We start from the raw sequence: 16,669 nt of genomic DNA on the forward strand, positions 1-16,669 counted from the left end.
ACCCTGGGGTCATGACCTGAGCCACCCAGGTGCCATGTCTTCCATCTTTAAATGGAAAAAACATAACAGCTTGAAATGAGGCATCTACTCTAGTCATTTCAAAAGTATTTTTACAGTAGTGTTCCTCTAGATTCTCTGCATATATTGCCCTGTGAAACATGTGGCAGAGACAGTGCTGCTGGTCGGCCCATCCATTTCCTTTTTCTCCTGGTACAAAACTACTGTACTTCCTAGGCATTGTTTTTCTTTTCCATGGGAGGCCTACATGCTGCTGCTGGTACCACTACCCTATCTCCGGTGATCTCTGAGAAGCTCTAGGGCATTTGTGAGCACTCAACACCAACACGGATGGGTGGTGGAAAATAGCTTTTGCCATCATTGCAGTTGAAGGTATGGGGCCAGATATGCTCCTGTGGTGTTGAGGAAAGAAGATATCAACCTCACCAACACTTCAGGAGAGCTCAGTGAAGATGGAGTGGAACATAAGATCACCATTCTGCAGGTTCCATACCAGTACAAGATCCAAGACTGGTTCTTAGATAGTAGGTGATGGATAGAAAGTACAGTCAGGTCAGGCCAATGGTCTGCACAAGCTCTTTGAAGACCTGGGTTGACTGAAGATTTGGGCCGATGAGGGCTATACCACTGCCCATATTGTATCCTCATATTGCAGTAAGTTTGTTAATTGTCCATATTTTACCTTTACAACCACAGACTTTGTGTCAAAGGCCAGCACACAAAGATCACAGACTGCTGTGGCTGCACCATAGGTATGCCCAAGAAGAAATAAAACTGGATCTCTCTACATTGAGGTAGGACTTTTCTGTTAATATAGTGTTTATACACCTACAAAAGAAATGGGATCCTGTGACTTCTAGCCAGTGGAATGCAGATGAAAATGATGTAACCATCTTCTCTGCCTCCAAAAACTTATGAGATCCTCCCATTACCTTCTGTTCCATGGCTGGAAGTGAAGATTTTGGAATCTGGAGCCACACAAGGGCCAGAATGGCTCACCACTTGGAGAAGAGGCTCCTGAGGAATCACTCTGGATACCTGACTGACTGAACTCTTTGTTAGGCTGTGATGTGCATGAGATATAACCCTTTCATTTGTGAAAATGAATCATATCTTAATATGATGGACACATTATGGATTGTATCGGTGACTGGGATTAATCATCCTAACATAGATCATGACCAAGATTCTTATCTATTGCTTAAAAAGACAGTGGATGGTACCTTTTAAAATAAAGCTTACATAAGGACAATTCAGTTTGGGAAATATTTATTAAGCGTTTACACGGTAAGTTCCTTTTTTCATTGGGAAACTCCTATCTGCCTTCTGCATGAAATATTCTTCTCCTGGCCCACCTCTCACTCACCTTTCAAATATCAGCTTACCTCCTATGCCCATAGGGAAGTTTTTTCCAAAAGCAGGCTCCCTCACAATTTTCTCTCATCATACCCTGTTGGTTTCCTTACACAGCACTAATTAAATTTTCTTTCCTTTTTAAAAGATTTATTTATTTATTTTAGAGAGATAGAGGACACAAGCAGGGGAGGGACTGTGGGAGGAGAGAATCTCAAGCAGACTCTGCACTGAGTGTGGAGCCTGACATGGGGTTTGATCTCACAACCCTGTAATCATGACTTCAATTGAAATCAACAGTTGGCCATTTAACTGACTGAGCCACCTAGGCAACCCTACAATTTATAATAATCTGTTTTTCTCTCTGTGTGTTTATTTTTCATGAGACAGTAAGCTCTGTGAGACTAGGGCTCATCACTGTAGAGTCCCTACTAACAGAATGCAACACATGGTGGGAGATAGTTGTATGAATGAATAAATGAGTGAATGAATACATACATACATGCCTTGGTCATTAGGTCTGCAGAAAGAAAAGATGAATACAGTGAATAATTAATAATGAGGCTTGGTCTGGTATATAGATAAGATAAAATGCAACATGGCACTTTTCAAAAATAACAGAATAAGAAGCCAACCTGAAGAAGTTCCCAATGGCCAACACTGGAAAAATTTGAGCAAACAAATAAATAATACAGTACTGAATTGTAACCCAAAGTATAAAATCAATATACATGAGTCCATACTGACCCAAATAAATGCTTGAATAAGTAAATAATGGGAAGAAGAGACAAATCTCATATACAGAAGAATTCCAAATAGCTCACGTAGGTACTTCCCCTCAAGGAGACAGTATGTAATCGCCACCACTTGAGTGTGGGTGTGCTTAGGAATTGCTACCAAATAGCAGAGTATGGAAAGAGGGGAGAATGTAGCATGACAGTGGAGGAACTTGGCAAAAGTTATTTCAGGAAGGTAGGTGATCAAGGGTAACACTATTGTGATAAAAACATGTACCGTTTATGTGATAAAGGCACTTGATCTCATCAGTCTTCCTCAAAAGACCCGTAATCCCAGTCCAACCATGAGGAAAACAGTAGACAAAGCCAGTTTGGAGGGGCATTCTACTCCAATGTCATCAGAAAGAAGGAAAATCTTAGGAACTATCACAGTCAAGAGGAGTCTGTATTAGCCAGAATTCTCCACAAAAACTGAACCAAGACACTATGGACTAAATATTTGTATCTGGGGTGCCTGAGTGGCTCACTCAATTAAGTGTCTGCGTTCAGCTCAGGTCATAATCTCAGTCAGGGTCCTGAGATTGAGTCCTATGTTGGGCTCCCTGCTCAGCAGGGAGTCTGCTTCTCCCTCTACCCCTCCCCTCTGCTCATACTCTCTCTCTCTCTCTCTAAAATAAAGTAAAATAAAATATTTAATAAATAAATAAATTTTTGTATCCTCCCCAAATTCTCATGTTGAAATCCTAACCCCCAAAGATGATGGTATTATTTTTGGGATGGTATTATTTTTGGGAGGTGCTTAGGTCATAAGGATTGAGGCTGCATGAATGAGATTAGTGTTCTTAAAAAAAAAAGACTCTGCAAAGATCTCTTGCTCCCTCCACCATGTAAGCACACAGCAAAGTACCTGGCTGTGACCCAGAAAGGCCCTCGCCAGAACATGATCACATGACCATGCTGATGTCTTGATCTCAGACTTCCCAGCATCCAGAACTGTAAAAAATAAATTTCTGTTGTTTAGAAGACACCCAGTCCACTCTGAGGTATTTTATTATAGTCTGTAGATTTAGTCTGAAGAAACTAAGCCTACACACATATGTGTACGTGTGTATATATACGTGTGTGTGTATATATATGTACACACACACACATATATAAATATATATGAATTAATTATAAAGAATTGGTTCTTGTGATTATGAAGGCTGGCAAGTCCAAGATCTGCAGAGCCAATATATGTCCCAGTTCAAGGCTGGCATGGCAGGCTGCTATAGAACCAGGAAGAACTGATGTTCCAACTCAAATGTCATCAGACAGAAGAAATTCTGTGTTACTTGGGGGAGGGTCACCTTTTTGGTATAGCAAAGCCTTCAACTGATTGACTGAGACCCACCACATTGTAAGGGCAATTTGCTTTACTCAGTCTACTGACTTAAATGTTATTCTCCTCTAAAAACACCCTTATAGAAACACCCAGTTGGTTTTCTCTGGGGTTTCAGCACCAAAAACAAGCAGAAAAGGAAAAAATAAAACCATCCAAACAAAAACACCCAGAATAATGTTTGACTATTAAATTAACCATCACAGAATCTAGGGAAACATGATGACTAAATGTAATGTGGTTTCCTAACTAGGATCCTGGAACAGAAAAGAACATCAGGCAAAAAAGTAAGGAAATCTGAGTAAAGTACAGACTTTATACTTAATATCAATATTGGTTTATTGATTGTGACCAATGCATTACACTAATGTAAATTGCTAGTAATAGAAGAAACTGCATGAGGGCATTTGGGAACTCTCCACTAATTTTGCAATTTTCCTGGAAATCAAAAACTATTCTAAAATAAAATAAAATACATTAAAAATGAGAGAGTAGTTTGTGTGTAGGAAACACATCTGCTGAGGAATGGTGTCAAGAAAGGCTTCCTGGTCAAGGTGGCTTTTAAAATATATATTTCAAATGCAGGTGGGCACTAGAATGTGGAACCCTTGAATGTCAGACTGGAAAGTTTTTACCCATGAATGTCTTAGTTGGAGCTCTAGATATTAAAAATTAGATCAGAGAAAAAGTGTTGGAGGAAGGGAAACCAAGCAGATTATTGCTGGGTCCAAGGGAAGGTAAAGAGGGATCCAATAGGGTGTCAACTGGGGGCACAGAAAGGAGCCAGTGGGTTTGAGAGACACCAAGGAGTGAATTGATGGGATTTAGAAGTAGAACAGATATAATGAAAGATCCGAAGGATTTTAAAGGATTTTTCAGGGATTTTATCTTGAGAGACCTAAAGAATAGTGGTGACCAAAATGATAGTAAAACAAGACCAAGAGCAGATTTAGAGAAGAGTGGAATTTTACATTTGTATTATCCTCAACTATCCTGGGAAGGGCATCTGGAAGGTCTTGGAAAATACACATGTAGTTTTTGGGAGGGTGCCTCTGGTTAGAGATAGAGGTATTGGAGTCCTTGTCAGAGGTAGGAAATAGCTAGAGTCCTGGACATAGAAGAGACTGCCCAAAGGAGGGGAAAGGATGAAGGTTAAAAGGAAACAGTGCTAGAGGATATGGACCTAGAAGGGGAAAGAACATAGAGACCAGAAGACTTTAGGAGGTCATAGGAGAAAAAGTGATATGACTGAAGCTTAGTATAACGTGCCTGACCCCTTCTTGAAGAAATAAAACAAAAGAAAACCAACAGTCCTGTAAAATACACTGCAGTGATCACTTTAAACCAAAAAAATCAGGAAGGAAGATGTTATAGCCTACTGCGAGCGTTTTACTTTTAAGTAAAAATGACCATTGTAGGTGTGGTTAACAAATTGAATGCAAAGGCAAAAAAATTGGGGGGATGGGGCATTGATATAAAGAAGGGGACATTACAATAATAACCTAGACCTGTAAGTTAGAAATAAAATATAGAATTAAAGGTATCTTTATATTTAAAGAATAAGCAAAATTTATTTTATTATCCTGATATAGTTTATTATTTACTTGGTACTCTTAAGAGCAAATGGTATTAAACTAATGGTTTAAAGCGTGATTTCTAATATCTGTTACTTCAAAAGAGAAAATAATGAAAACATAGCCCATTATCAGAAAACAAACTATAAGGCAAAGAATAAAAGGGAGGGAACAATGTTTTAATACATTTTACTAGGCATCAGAAGCATAGAAAATTTACTAATTTGACTATAAGTGCAAGTCAGTAATCAACAATATCAAAATGCAAAAATATCAGATTAGACTAAAAATGCTAGTTCAAAGGAAAACAAAACATTGTGACACAGGAAAGTTAAAAAAATAGATACACTAGCAAAATTTCAAATGTAAATGATCTGTACACAAGGTTGTTCATCATGACAGCAATATAAACACCCAACGTCTACCACTGTGACATTTGTTGGATGAACTGTGGCACATCCACACAGTGCAGAACTGTGTGCCTTGCAGGGCTTTAATGGTATAAGGATGATCTCTCTCTCCTGCTGTGGAAATACTTCCAGGACACATGGCTGTAGTAGTCATTTAGGTATTCTCTCTCTCCAGGTGGTGACAGGAATGCACTTCCATGCCCACTTGGATTTTGCTTTTGCCAGTTCAGTGTGAATAGAAGCACTGTGCCTCACCTCTGTGCGGAGTTGTTGTGAGGCAGTGTGTGACTGGACTTTTTTTTCTTTTCCTTCTGCTGAACCCACACAGTGTTCCAGATGGTAGTTGCTCCTTTAGCTTGGGTCCCAAAGTCAGGATGATAGTGACACAAAATAAGGCTCCTAGCTGAACCCTATATGACACGGGGCATGTAACATGATTGAGACACAGACCTTTGCTGCATAAGCCACTGAGCTTTTGTGTTAGTTGTCACTGTAGCTTAACACAGTATCTTAGCAGACATGCGAACTTGTAACAGGAGGTAGGGTGCTGTGGCTAAAAACAATAGTGGGTTGGGGTATCGTCTAAGGCTCAGCAGTAGAGGATTTGGAAACTTAGTGGAAGCTGAAAGGATAGTGATCCATGCTATGCAGTGGTAAAACAGAAGGTCACATTTGATCAAAGAAGATGATGGATAGAGAAGGACCTTCCTGAGGTTAAAGCCCAAGAGTCATAAAACAATGGCCTGGGAGCCTCTGCAGAAAGCAGAGCAGTCCTCAAGCATCAGCCCCTAGGTAGAGGGTCATGACTGCTGCCCGGTGGGATTTCACAGTTGCTACCAAGATTGCTATGCTCCCCCCATTGGTACACTTTCCAAATAGGAATGTCCATCATGACAATCTTACCCCATTGTATAAGTGTTTGTGGTGGATAAATGGTCAGATAACTTGTCTTTTTGGCTTGTAAGTCTCTGGATCCAGGAAGCATATCAAATGTGAACAGATACAATCATTTTAGAGAACTATTTAATAGGTAAATATAAATATGATATGAATTCACTGAGGGGGGCACTTGACAGGATGAGCCCTGGGTGTTATGCTATATGTTGGCAAATTGAACTCCAATAAAAAAAAGAAAAAAAAGAAAAAATATGATATGAATTATTAAAAGTAAAACATATTTCTATCCCATAACCCAGCAATTTCACTTCTAGATAAAAAACCCAAGAGGGCATATAACCACCCAAAGAAGGGTGCAGCATCTTTATCCATTATAACCCAAAATAATAAACAGTCAAAATGTCCATCAATAGTAGAATGAATAAATAAATTATAGCATTTTTACAATAGAATAGTATTCAGCAATATACAGGAATGAACACTTACTACATAACAACATCTCACAGATGTGATGTTGAGTGAAAGGAGCCATAGGTAAAAGATTATATACTGTATGATTCTATCTATATGAAATTCAAGAACATATATTGATAAAAATCAGAATAGTAGCTATATCTGTGTTGGGAAAAGGGCACAAAGAAACCTTTGTGCTGGAACAGGGTGCTAGAAATATTCTGTTATACCTCAGCAACAAAATTTCAAATAAAATAAAATATAAACAAAATAAGAGGGATTCCTGGGTGGCGCAGCGGTTTGGCGCCTGCCTTTGGCCCAGGGCGCGATCCTGGAGACCCGGGATCGAATCTCACGTCGAGCTCCCGGTGTGTGGAGCCTGCTTCTCCCTCCTCCTGTGTCTCTGCCTCTGTCTCTCTCTCTGTGTGTCTATCATAAATAAATAAAAATTTAAAAAAAATAAACAAAATAAGAAAAGCCACATCTGGATCCAGTAGAGACACACCCCTGACCCTCAGTGTAGGGGCGACTACCAATCACCCAAAGAGCCTGGAGTTAATGGCAGGAATAGGTTACCATCTTCAGGTTAGACAAGTGTATTTGTATGCAGGAAAGAATTTGAACCAAATATTTACTGCCAAGAAAAGTGGGCTCTGATGGTTATTATGGCTGTTCACGGGTGTGTTGACTTTTTTTCTTCTCAAGCATATAATAAAGTTGCACTTCTCTGAAAATAGCTATGGGCACATTTTCTACACCCAATGAAACATGAGTGAAGTGTGGTGAGTCCCTTGAAAACCAGAGCAGGCTTTGCCACATTCCCTTCCCTCTGCAACCCACCAGGTAGAGCTGGGCAAGAGGGAACACAATGATAGCAGCAGAGCCTCAGACACCTGAGATTCTGAGATGAGGAGTGGATTTAGATTTCAAACCACTAAGGTCTCGGTGTTGTATGCAAATCACACACAGATAGACTCCAGCCTACCCTGGTAAATAGCAATTAAGCAGAAAAGATGAGTGGTAAGAAAACTCTATTTCTTATGTATCCTTATATGAAGGAAGGGGGGAAGAATATGAATTGATATGTATATTTGCTGATATTTTCAGAAAGAAGCAATGGAAGAGTACCACAAAAAATGTATTTTAAAAAAATTACTGATAATGGAAAAGAAGAGAGAAGCCAGACGCCTTTGACTAGACCTTAACATAGAGTTCTCACTTTTGAATCATGGAAGTGAATCAAAACAGGGGTTCTTGTGGTGATGGAACTGTTTAGTATCTTGACAGTCACAAAATTATTTAGAGCTACACACACACAAAAGCTGAACAAGATCAGTGGATTTGAACAATGCTGATATTCTGAGTGATATTATACTATAGTTTTACAAATGTTACTGTTGGGGGAAACTAGGGAAATATATGCATGTGATCTCTCAGTACTCTTTCTTACTACTGCATGAAAAAAATTATGAATATTTCATTAAATATCAAAATAAATCAGAAAGAATAAAAAGCATTCCCTAAACATGGAAGCAAATTATATCAAATGATTCAATTGTATTTCAAATCAGTGACATAATCATATGAAGAGCAAAATTTCAAATAACTTTAGAGCAAATATTTTGATTGCACATCGTTAGTGAAATATATTATAAAGGCAAATAAGCTATGAAGAAATCCTTTTTTTAAAGATTTTGTTTTTTATGTAATGTCACCCTACATGGGGCTGGAACTTACAACTCTGAGATCAAGAGTCACATGCTTTACTGATTGAGCCAGACAGATACTCTAGCTATGAAGAAATCTCCAACTTTATTCAGTAACCTTACTGTTCTTAGTACCAGTGTTGTGGCTATGGAATACGTTTTTCTAAATTGTAAATTAAAGCAAATAAATACTTATGTTAATACTGTTAGGAGCTAAGATTCTCAGCATTCTGCAACAAAGCTGCAAAGTGTAAAATCAAAGAAATAAAAGTGCTGTAACACTGCATTTAAAATGAAAATAACATTTAAAATGAAAATAACAGTAGTCATCATTATTTTTTCCTTTTAAAAACAATGCATTTCTTAGTTTTTTTCCATTTAAAAATCCTGAAGGCTGTGACAACCTAGGAGTAATCAGCACTCCCAAGCAAAGAGATCAGAACCTTCTAAATATAATGGTCACAACCATTCCCCCGGTATTCATATGCTTGAGGAGGATTTCCCTCTTGGTCTAGACTTGGCCATATGACTTGCTTTGGCCAATAGGACATTAGTAAATATAAGCAAGCAAAGACTTGAAAGTATGCTCTCCTTGAGACTTACTCTAATGTTGTTCTTGGCAACTCTGTGACCACCAACATATGAAAAAGCCCCTGCAAACTGACTGGATGAAATAATTATAGTCTATTTGCCCCTAGTGTCCTGGCCTACTGCCCACCAAAGGCTTGCAATGTGAGCAAGACACAGCTACATAAATTTCAGCATTAGTACAAAGTGAAAATGCAGGACCCTTTGTTTAAAACTGGTACATTTTAAGGAAAGCACTTGTTATGATGAGCACTTGGTGTCGTAAGTGATGAATCACCAGATCCTACTCCAGAAACCAATATTGCACTGTATGCTAACTACCTAAAATTTAAGTTAAAAAAAAAATAACAGCAATAGTAGAGCCCTGGGGACAAGTATGAGGCTCTTCAGAGCACGGGACTCTGTGCACCTGAACAGGTCACAAACCTGGCCCTGCATGTGAATAAGGCTATCTTAGGTCTAGTTACCTGCACTGTTTATAATAGATGTATGAGAGTGCTCAGCAAAGACAAGATGAATGGTCCCAGACAAGCCACAGAATCATGAGCTAAAAAATTGGTTAGTTTCCACCATGAGGTTTTGGGACAGTTGCAGCAGAGGCTACCTGACCTAAGCACTAGTTCTAAAATATTATGAAGTAGTGTCTAAAGAGCATCAGAAAAAAACTATAAATAAACATTGAAATCTAGTTAATAATATCCACAATGAAGTATTTAAGGGAAAGTGTACTGATGTCTGTAACTTACTTTGAGGTTCACCAAATAGCAAGGATTAATAGATCAATACAGCATGGATAGATGCATACATGTAAAAAAAAACAAGTATACTGAAATGTTAATGGTTGAATCTAGTAGATGGATATATAGATATTCACTGTACAATTCTTCCAAATTGTCCTTATGTTTAAAAATTCTTGAACGAGAAAGGATGCAAGAGCCAAATATTAAATGAAGCACATATTGAACATGTAAAACCTTGTGTAGTTACAATGATATTCAAGAAATGATTTAAGACCAGTCACCATTTTTGATAACTAGGGTACCAACTCCCTGTTCTAAAAATTGGCCAACAAAGAGAAGAAATTCCATATCTATCCTGCTTTTCCTGTAAGACAAATATTTATCCCATCAATAAGGGAAAGTTTGTTTGGCTTTTACAGGATAATTCCAACTACTAAAAATGAGTACGTTAGTTAGAAACCCATCATTTTGCAAGTATTAATGGAATAATTGATTCAGGCAAAGCTCCACCAATAGATGAAAACTTTCTTTTTTTAAATTTATTTTTTTGTAGTTTTATGGTTTTATTAACACAAATATGACATGCACATAAGCTGTCTATTCATTTTCTTCACTACACAGCCTGGCATTGGGACTGGTGACTCTGATGGCCAGCTGAGCTGCTCTTTCCACAACTGCTTTGTGGTTCTTGGAGGATACATTGTGAGCAATCTCTGCACAATAGGATTTGTTGCACATCAGCAGCACTTCAAGCTCCTTGACCTTGTGGACTAGGAACTTCCAGAAGCCACTGGGCAGCATGTGCTTTGTTTTCTTGCTGCTCCTGTAACCAATGTTGGGCATCAAGATCTGGCCCTTGAATCTTCTGCGCACCCCGTCAATGCCTCTGGGTTTCCACCAGTTGCACTTAATTTTGACATATCGGTCCAGCTGGTGCCAGATGAACTTCTTGGTCCTCTTTTTAATGATCTTGGGCTTCACCAGAGGTCTGAGGGCAGCCATGATGCCCAGCAATTGATGGCTGCCACATCCGCAGGTGGCGCCAAGGAAGAGAGGGGCTAGATGAAACCTTTAGATGAAAAGTTGCATTGAGGGATCCCTGGGTGGCGCAGTGGTTTAGCGCCTGCCTTTGGCCCAGGGCGCGATCCTGGAGACCCGGGATCGAATCCCACGTCGGGCTCCCAGTGCATGGAGCCTGCTTCTCCCTCTGTCTGTGTCTCTGCCTCTCTCTCTCTCTGTGTGACTATCATAAATAAATTAAAAAAAAATAAAATAAAATAAAAAAGAAAAGTTGCATTGAGGGGAATTTGATAGTAGAAGAATCAGACTGTTGCCACCTGCACCCACTGGTCAGACTTCACATCACTGAGAGTGGGTCAAACACACATTATGTGCCTTCTGATGTAATATGTCAAGGACACAGAACTACCTATGTATTAATTGTGCCAAATACCATTGAATCTGCATCCAATCAAGCATTAAGGCCAACTTCCTGTTTACACAGAGGGGGACAATCCAACAAGCTAAATAAGACAAGGAAGTAAACATAAAAATTCAAAATGTGAAGCATTCCACAGAAAGAAGGCATGACTAAGAGGGGGGTGGGAACCACACCAGATTAGCAATATGTAAGAGACCTAATGATTAAATGTAGTATGTGTGTTTATTTGCTTCCTAACTCAAACAACCCACCTATAAAATGATATATTTTTAATTGTTTATTCTATTTATTTATTTATTTATTTATTTATTTGAGACAGAGAGAGAGAGGCAGAGACACAGGCAGAGGGAGAAGCAGGCTCCACACAGGGAGCCTGATGTGGGACTCGATCCTAGGGCCTTCAGGATCACACCCTGGGCTGAAGGCGGTGCTAAACCACTGAGCCACCCAGGCTGCCCAATTTATTCTATTTAGGTAGGCTCCATGCCCAGCATGGATCCCAACATGGGGCTTGAACTCACGATCCTGAGATCAAGACCAGAGCTGAAATTAAGAGTTGGATGCTTAACCGACTGAGCCACCCAGATACCTCTAAAACAATAGTTTTAAGTGAATAAATTTTCATTTGGATTGGGTATTTGAGGATAACAAGAAATGAGTTTGTTTTGTTAAGTGTGATAACACTGTAATCAATAAAAATATCCCTATTTGTAAGGATAAAATGAAAAAATGTCCGGGATTTTCTTGAAATACTTTAAGAAAAAAGTTAATTCAAAAAAAGGAAAAATGAAGTATCAAAAAATCTTGATACTTATTGGCATATGGAGAAGTTGTTATATTCCTTTTTAATTTTTATTTATGCTTGAAAAACTTTTTAAAAATAAAAATAGTAGTCTCCTGAACATTCAGGTGAAAAATTGCGTATCATCACAAGACATTTTTAAATATTAAAAATACAAGGAGAAAATTTCTGAAGCTGAATTGTCACAGAAAGTACACATTACTTCTAGTCTGTGACAAGAGATTAAAAACATATTTAGATTTGACTTATTTTACTTTGCTTTTTTGACTTATTTTACTATGGACAGGTATTTACAAAATAATGAAGGCAAAACTTTGATTAATAAATTGGGCAAATAACTCTGGAAAACTGTGTGGAGGTTCCTCAAAGAGTTAAAAATAGATCTGCCCTACGACCCAGCAATTGCACTGCTGGGGATTTACCCCAAAGATACAGATGCAATGAAACACCGGGACACCTGCACCTTGATGTTTATAGCAGCAACGTCCACATTAGCCAAACTGTGGAAGGAGCCTCAGTGTCCATTGAAAGGTGAATGGATAAAGAAGATGTGGTCTATGTATACAGTGGGATATTCCTCAGCCATTAGAAACGACAAATACCCACCATTTGCTTCGACGTGGATGGAACTGGTGGGTATTATGCTGAGTGAAATAAGTCAATCGGAGAAGGACAAACATTATATGGTCTCATTCATTTGGGGAATATAAAAAATAGTGAAAGGGAATAAAGGGGAAAGGAGAAAAAAATGAGTGGGAAATATCAGGGAGGGAGACAGAACATGAGAGACTCCTAACTCTGGGAAATGAATGAGGGGTGGTGGAAGGGGAGGTGGGCAGGGGGTGGGGGTGACTGGGTGACGGGCACTGACGGGGGCACTTGATGGGATGAGCACTGGGTGTTATTCTATATGTTGGCAAATTGAACACCAATAAAAAATAAATTTATAAAAAAATATTAGAACCTAAAAAAATTGGACAAAAGATGGTAAAATTTATGAATAAGTACAGAAATTGCTTCTTTTAGAGAATACATAATAAAACAGAAACACATCTATAAAATATACTCAGGATTGATTGGTGATGTTAACAATGAGATGGCTTTGCATATAAGCCTGGGAAATTGTGAGTTAACCATTCATTTAACTAATTATCAGTCTTATATATAAAATGGAGAAATGGGTACAAGATGTTTTGACCTCAATATTTTGACACTAAGAACATTTTGAAGATACTCGGTAGTGTTCAGAGTAAACTCCATTAAGACCACTTAATTCCTTGACAAATTCTATCAAGCAGTGCTGTCCAATAGAACTTTCTAGATAATGGAAGTACTCTACGTCTGTACTACTTAATATGGCAGCCTCTAGCCACACGCAGCTACTGAGGACTTGGAAAGTGGCTATGGCAACTGAGAAAGTGAACTGTTAACTCAATTTTATTTTTAGTCATTATTTATTTATGTTTAAATAGACACATGTGGCTCATTCCTACCATATTGGATAACAGCTACCAACCATACTCAAACCATTTCCAGTTATTCAAATGTTTATTTTAAGTTACTAAAATAATTTTCACAGAGGTGAACTATTTTCCATGAATATTTTAGAAAAAAATATTTGATTCATTAGGCTTTATTTGCTTCTATCAAATTTTACACATTATAGCTTCTACCCCCATGTGTGTGTTGTTTTGTTTTGTCATTCTTTTTCCCAAGTCCACCTTTCTCCAGTAAAAATGTTAAGATCTATATTTTATCAAGCAAATTGAATTCTTCAATTAGTTTTTATTCAAAACCCAAATTTATTTTTGTAGTTTTGTCTGTTTTAGTGGTAATCTTTAGACAGTCACTATGAATTGAATACAAGACTACTAGTTTATAATTATTTCTTAGACATTAAGAAAACTATGAACATTTTTTTTGATAGATATATAATTAAAGAGATAGACACAGAATTTTTTTTTTCCTTTTTTTTTTTTTTCACATTTATTTTTTTTTTATTGGTGTTCAATTTACTAACATACAGAATAACACCCAGTGCCCGTCACCGATTCACTCCCACCCCCCGCCCTCCTCCCCTTCTACCACCCCTAGTTTGTTTCCCAGAGTTAGCAGTCTTTACGTTCTGTCTCCCTTTCTGATATTTCCCATACATTTCTTCTCCCTTCCCTTATTTTCCCTTTCACTATTATTTATATTCCCCAAATGAATGAGAACATATAATGTTTGTCCTTCTCCGACTGACTTACTTCACTCAGCATAATACCCTCCAGTTCCATCCACGTTGAAGCAAATGGTGGGTATTTGTCATTTCTAATAGCTGAGTAATATTCCATTGTATACATAAACCACATCTTCTTTATCCATTCATCTTTCGTTGGACACCGAGGCTCCTTCCACAGTTTGGCTATAGTGGCCATTGCTGCTAGAAACATCGGGGTGCAGGTGTCCCGGCGTTTCATTGCATTTGTATCTTTGGGGTAAATCCCCAACAGTGCAATTGCTGGGTCGTAGGGCAGGTATATTTTTAACTGTTTGAGGAACCTCCACACAGTTTTCCAGAGTGGCTGCACCAGTTCACATTCCCACCAACAGTGTAAGAGGGTTCCCTTTTCTCCGCATCCTCTCCAACATTTGTTGTTTCCTGCCTTGTTAATTTTCCCCATTCTCACTGGTGTGAGGTGGTATCTCATTGTAGTTTTGATTTGTATTTCCCTGATGGCAAGTGATGCAGAGCATTTTCTCATATGCATGTTGGCCATGTCTATGTCTTCCTCTGTGAGATTTCTGTTCATGTCTTTTGCCCATTTCATGATTGGATTGTTTGTTTCTTTGGTGTTGAGTTTAATAAGTTCTTTATAGATCTTGGAAACTAGCCCTTTATCTGATATGTCATTTGCAAATATCTTCTCCCATTCTGTAGGTTGTCTTTGAGTTTTGTTGACTGTATCCTTTGCTGTGCAAAAGCTTCTTATCTTGATGAAGTCCCAATAGTTCATTTTTGCTTTTGTTTCTTTTGCCTTTGTGGATGTATCTTGCAAGAAGTTACTATGGCCGAGTTCAAAAAGGGTGTTGCCTGTGTTCTTCTCTAGGATTTTGATGGAATCTTGTCTCACATTTAGATCTTTCATCCATTTTGAGTTTAGCTTTGTGTATGGTGAAAGAGAGTGGTCTAGTTTCATTCTTCTGCATGTGGATGTCCAATTTTCCCAGCACCATTTATTGAAGAGACTGTCTTTCTTCCAATGGATAGTCTTTCCTCCTTTATCGAATATTAGTTGCCCATAAAGTTCAGGGTCCACTTCTGGATTCTCTATTCTGTTCCACTGATCTATGTGTCTGTTTTTGTGCCAGTACCACACTGTCTTGATGACCACAGCTTTGTAGTACAACCTGAAATCTGGCATTGTGATGCCCCCAGATATGGTTTTCTTTTTTAAAATTCCCCTGGCTATTCGGGGTCTTTTCTGATTCCACACAAATCTTAAAATAATTTGTTCTAACTCTCTGAAGAAAGTCCATGGTATTTTGATAGGGATTGCATTAAACGTGTATATTGCCCTGGGTAACATTGACATTTTCACAATATTAATTCTGCCAATCCATGAGCATGGAATATTTTTCCATCTCTTTGTGTCTTCCTCAATTTCTTTCAGAAGTGTTCTATAGTTTTGAGGGTATAGATCCTTTACATCTTTGGTGAGGTTTATTCCTAGGTATCTTATGCTTTTGGGTGCAATTGTAAATGGGATTGACTCCTTAATTTCTCTTTCTTCAGTCTCATTGTTAGTGTATAGAAATGCCACTGACTTCTGGGCATTGATTTTGTATCCTGCCACGCTACCGAATTGCTGTATGAGTTCTAGCAATCTTGGGGTGGAGACTTTTGGGTTTTCTATGTAGAGTATCATGTCATCGGCGAAGAGGGAGAGTTTGACTTCTTCTTTGCCAATTTGAATGCCTTTAATGTCTTTTTGTTGTCTGATTGCTGAGGCTAGGACTTCCAGTACTATGTTGAATAGCAGTGGTGAGAGTGGACATCCCTGTCTTGTTCCTGATCTTAGGGGAAAGGCTCCCAGTGCTTCCCCATTGAGAATGATATTTGCTGTGGGCTTTTCATAGATGGCTTTTAAGATGTCGAGGAATGTTCCCTCTATCCCTACACTCTGAAGAGTTTTGATCAGGAATGGATGCTGTATTTTGTCAAATGCTTTCTCTGCATCCAATGAGAGGATCATATGGTTCTTGGTTTTTCTCTTGCTGATATGATGAATCACATTGATTGTTTTACGGGTGTTGAACCAGCCTTGTGTCCCAGGGATAAATCCTACTTGGTCATGGTGAATAATTTTCTTAATGTACTGTTGGATCCTATTGGCCAGTATCTTGTTGAGAATTTTTGCATCCATGTTCATCAGGGATATTGGTCTGTAATTCTCCTTTTTGGCGGGGTCTTTGTCTGGCTTTGGAATTAAGGTGATGCTGGCTTCATAGAACGAATTTGGAAGTACTCCATCTCTTTCTATCTTTCCAAACAGCTTTAGGAGAATAGGTATGATTTCTTCTTTA

General features: G+C 38.4%; 1 protein-coding gene across 1 annotated transcript; it reads right to left on the bottom strand.

Annotated features, from left to right (window-relative positions):
• Nucleotides 1-10,454: 10,454 nt before the first annotated feature.
• LOC483242 (60S ribosomal protein L32-like) lies at nt 10,455-11,059 on the bottom strand. The gene has a single exon (XM_038562443.1). It carries the CDS (start codon nt 10,857-10,859, stop codon nt 10,455-10,457), a length of 405 nt encoding a protein of 134 aa, XP_038418371.1. The 5' UTR covers nt 10,860-11,059.
• Between the last annotated feature and the right edge of the window lie 5,610 nt (nt 11,060-16,669).

This window comes from Canis lupus, chromosome 18 (assembly GCF_011100685.1).
Source record: "Canis lupus familiaris isolate Mischka breed German Shepherd chromosome 18, alternate assembly UU_Cfam_GSD_1.0, whole genome shotgun sequence".
Classification (NCBI taxonomy): Eukaryota; Metazoa; Chordata; class Mammalia; order Carnivora; family Canidae; genus Canis; species Canis lupus.

Bases quoted from the DNA above. Each gene is read 5' to 3' on its own strand.
- LOC483242 (XM_038562443.1), bottom strand. From the start codon at position 10,859: ATGGCTGCCCTCAGACCTCTGGTGAAGCCCAAGATCATTAAAAAGAGG.